At 40.0% G+C, this 4,098-nt stretch overlaps 1 protein-coding gene across 1 annotated transcript; it reads right to left on the bottom strand.

Annotated features, from left to right (window-relative positions):
• Window positions 1-248: 248 nt before the first annotated feature.
• LOC127200213 (olfactory receptor 1P1-like) lies at window positions 249-1,202 on the bottom strand. The gene has a single exon (XM_051158347.1). It carries the CDS (start codon window positions 1,200-1,202, stop codon window positions 249-251), a length of 954 nt encoding a protein of 317 aa, XP_051014304.1.
• Between the last annotated feature and the right edge of the window lie 2,896 nt (window positions 1,203-4,098).

The raw sequence follows: 4,098 nt of genomic DNA, 5'->3' as shown, positions 1-4,098 counted from the left end.
TGCCTTACATGCTGTCTGCCATTGGCTGCTTCATAATTCTGGGGCACATGACTATTAAATATGTGTACAAAGAAGCAATTCATAACCAATCAAGGCCTGAGGAGAGATTTCATTTTCCTCAAATCCAAGAAATTGGAGGGCTGTGATAAAGCATATGTGGGGTTGACTAGGAGACAATTGAGGTAGAAATTTCTGGAAGATTCTCAGGAAAGGGGTTTGGAGATTCTTCGGCTTCTCTGCCCCAGAAGTCACTGGCCCCAGGAGAAGGAGATTTTGCCCTTGAGAAGTCTGATCAGCGCTCCCTTCATGTCTTTGTTCCGCAGGCTGTAAATGAATGGGTTCAGCAGCGGAGTTACTACTGTGTACATGACAGCAGCTGCTGTGTCCTCTACCACTGAGTTGGAGGAAGAGGATGAGGGGACCAGATAAGCCCTGATCACTGTCCCAAAGAACAGGGTCACCACAGCAAGGTGAGACCCACAGGTAGAAAAGGCCTTGAGCCTCCCTTGGGCAGAAGGGACCCTGAGGATAGTTGACACGATGCGGATATAAGATGCAATGATGAGCAAAAAGGGGATTAAGATGACTGCACCCCCCAGGAAGAGAAGCACAAGTTCGTTGACATGGGTTTCAGAGCAAGCGATCTTCATCAGGGGTCCCAGGTCACAGAAGAAGTCTGGAATGACTTTTTTAGAGCAGAAGGAAAGCCGGAATATGAGGAAGGTGTGTGTCATGGCGACAAGGTTTGTAAGGATCCAACAGGCTGTCACCAAGAGTGAGCAGCGCTGGAAGCTCATGATCATCCTATAGTGGAGAGGGTGACAAATGGCTACAAAGCGGTCATAGGCCATTGTGGCCAGGAGGAAAATGTCCATGTCTCCAAAAGTCAAGAAGAAATAGAGCTGGACTAGGCATCCTGCATAGGAGATGGCCCTGTTCTGGGTGTGGATGTTCACCAGGGCCTTGGGTACCGTGGTGGAGGTGAAAAGGATGTCAGCACAGGACAGGCTGGCGAGGAAGAAGTACATGGGGGTGTGGAGTCGGACATCAGTACCAATTGCCAGGACAATGAGCAGATTCCCAGCTACAGTGACCAGGTACATGCACAGGAAGAGCAGGAAGAGGGTCTGCTGCTGTTGTGGCTGCTCTGACAGTCCCCAGAGGAGGAACTCAAAGGTGCTGGTCTTGTTCCTTCTTGCCATAAGTGCAGAAGTCAATGAGAAAGGCTCAAGTTAGCTTTCTGAGATGTTTCACTCTAGATGGCTGCTCAGCACACTTTTCTCTGAGCTCTAGAGAAGAATGACAGTAATTGATTAGTAACCATCTGGTACATGCGTAGAATACTTAATACAATCTGCCCAAGGTGCTCTTCCAGAAACTTCTGCAAGATGCAAATGATAACCATTTAAACAGTCTTCCTTCTTGCTCTTCTACACTTTCTCTGGCCAAGGTATCTTTTCTTGTACTATAGTTTTACTTAGCTATGCTCTAAGGATCCAAGAAGATTTGCTCACTTACTTTCATGTGTTCAATGGCTACTGAATGTCAACTCTGCCCCTAGTTCAGTGCTAGGCAGCTAACGCTGTAATATTCCTTAGCCCCAACATTTTCAATCTCGAGAGATGGACATAACTATGAACATTGAAGTCTTAGACTATTTGGATTCAGCCTGCCATACCTACTCAAACCACTCTTGGACCCGTGGACAGTACCTGTTCTGAACCATCAGTGTCACAAACTTCACTTCTAATTTCTGAAGACAACAGTTCATGTTGCCTAGTCTTCTAGAAACCATGTTTCACCAGTATGAAAACTGCTTAGTGAAGACCTGTGATATCTAGACTACTCTTCAAAGCCTCAGTGAAATGGGAGGAAAAGAAGATTAAAAAAAACACTGCTGTCTAGAATTACAAAGGTGGGGGGAGGTGCTTGTGATTCAAGTTCATGGGAGATGGAGGTAGAAAGATGAGAGGTTAATGGATAGCCTTCACTACACAGAAAATTTGAATCCAGCCTGGGCTCCACAAGAGATCATTAAAAAAAGAAAAAAAATACTAAGCACAATAATAAAACATGTTCGTGAATATGAACATCATCACCATATTTTAATTATACCAATGAGCCCACCTCACTTCCAATTTCCTTTTTAACTTTAGAATATATACCACATACAACATTAGAGATACCTTCACAAAAGTAACAATGAGACATCTTATGAGCTTTCATAAAATTCAATTAAAATTAATACTATGAAAATATGAAACCTAAGATCAATAAGAGTAGAAGAAAGAGAAGATTCCCAGCTCCAAGGCTCAGAAAATATTTTCAAGAAAATCATAGAAAAAATCCCCAACCTAAAGAAAGAGATGCCTATAAACATAAAAGAATCTTACAGACCACCAGATAGTTAAGACCAGAAAAGAGAAATTTCCCACCACATAATAATCAAAACACTATACGTAAAGAGCAAAATAAAATATTAAAGGATGCATGGGGAAAAGGCCCAGTAACATATAAAGGCAAACCTATCAGCGTCACCCATAACTTGTCAACAGAGATTCTGTTGACCCTAAGAGACCACAGATATCAGCCCAGAGTACTATACTTAGCAAAACTTTCCATCATTATAGATGGAGAAAACAAGATATTCCATGACAAAGCCAAATTTAAACAATACCTATGCACAAATGCAGCCCTATAGAAGACACTAAAAGGAAAACTCCAACTGAAGCAAGTAGCCTACACCCAATAAAACATGGTAAATAAATAACCCACAGCAGCAAAACCAAAAGAAGCGAAACACACATACACCCTACAATCATCAACATCAAAATTACGGGAGCTAGCAACCATTGGTCATTAATATCTCTCAACATCAATGGACTTAACTCCCCAATAAAAAGACACAGGTTAAAAGAATGCATATGTAAACAGGACCCATCATTCTGCTACGTATAAGAAACACATCTTAGCAACAAAGATAGAGTAAAGGGCTGGAAAAGTTTTTCCAAGCAGATGGGCCCAAGAGGCAAGCTGGAATAGCCATTCCAATATCTAATAAAACATACTTTCAATCAAAATTAATTAAAAGAGATGAGGAAGGACACTTCATACTCATAAAAGAAAAAATCCACCAAGATGGCATCCTAATTCTGAACATCCATCCTCCAAATACAAAACACCCACATTTACAAGAGAACATTACTAAAGCTTAAATCACACATTGATCCCTACACATTAATAGTAGGAGACTTCAACATCCCACTCTCGCTAAAGGACAGGTCATTGAGACAAAGTAAACAGAGAAAATAATTAAACTAATAGATGTCATGTATCAAATGAACCTAACAGATATCTGCAAAACATTTTACTCAAACACAAAGAAATATACGTTCTTCTCAGCACCTCACAGAACCTTCTTCAAAATTGACCATATACTTAATCACAAAGCAAGCCTCAACAGATACAAGAAAAGTGAAATAACCCCTTGTATCTTGTCAGACCACCATGAATTAAATCTGTATTTCAACAATGACAGAAACAAGAGAAAACCCATAAATTCATAGAAACCGAAAAACTCTCTACTTAGTGATCACTGGGTAGGGAGTAAATAAAGAAAGAGATGAAAGACTTTCTATAATTCAATGAAAATGATGCCACAACATTCTCAATCTTATAGGACACAATGAAGCAGTGCTAAGGAAAAGTTTATAACACTAAGTGCCATCATGAATAAATTGAAGAGTTCTCCTACTAGCAATTTATAAGCATACCTAAAAGCTCTAAAAGGAAAGGAAGCAAACACATCCAAGAGGAGTAGATGGCAGGAAATATTCAAACTCAAGGATGAAATCAATAGCTTAGAAACAAAGAGAACAATAAAAAGAATCAATAAAACCAAGAGCTGGTTCTTTGAAAAAAATCAACAAGATAGATAAAGCCCTAGCAAAACTAGCCAAAAGAGAGACAGTATCCAAATTAACAAAGTCAGAAATGAAAGGGAGACATAACAAGAGACACTGAGGAAATACAAAGAGTCATTAGGTCTTACTTCAAAAGCCTATATTCCACAAAGTTGGAAAATCTAAAAGAAATGTA

This window comes from Acomys russatus, chromosome 16, assembly GCF_903995435.1.
Source record: "Acomys russatus chromosome 16, mAcoRus1.1, whole genome shotgun sequence".
In the NCBI taxonomy this organism is placed as follows: Eukaryota; Metazoa; Chordata; class Mammalia; order Rodentia; family Muridae; genus Acomys; species Acomys russatus.
Note: the sequence above shows the minus strand (reverse complement) of the source record. Positions and strands in the feature narration are given on the sequence as shown.

Excerpts from the sequence above, each read along its gene's own strand:
- LOC127200213 (XM_051158347.1), bottom strand. The coding sequence starts at position 1,202 with ATGGCAAGAAGGAACAAGACCAGCACCTTTGAGTTCCTCCTCTGGGGA.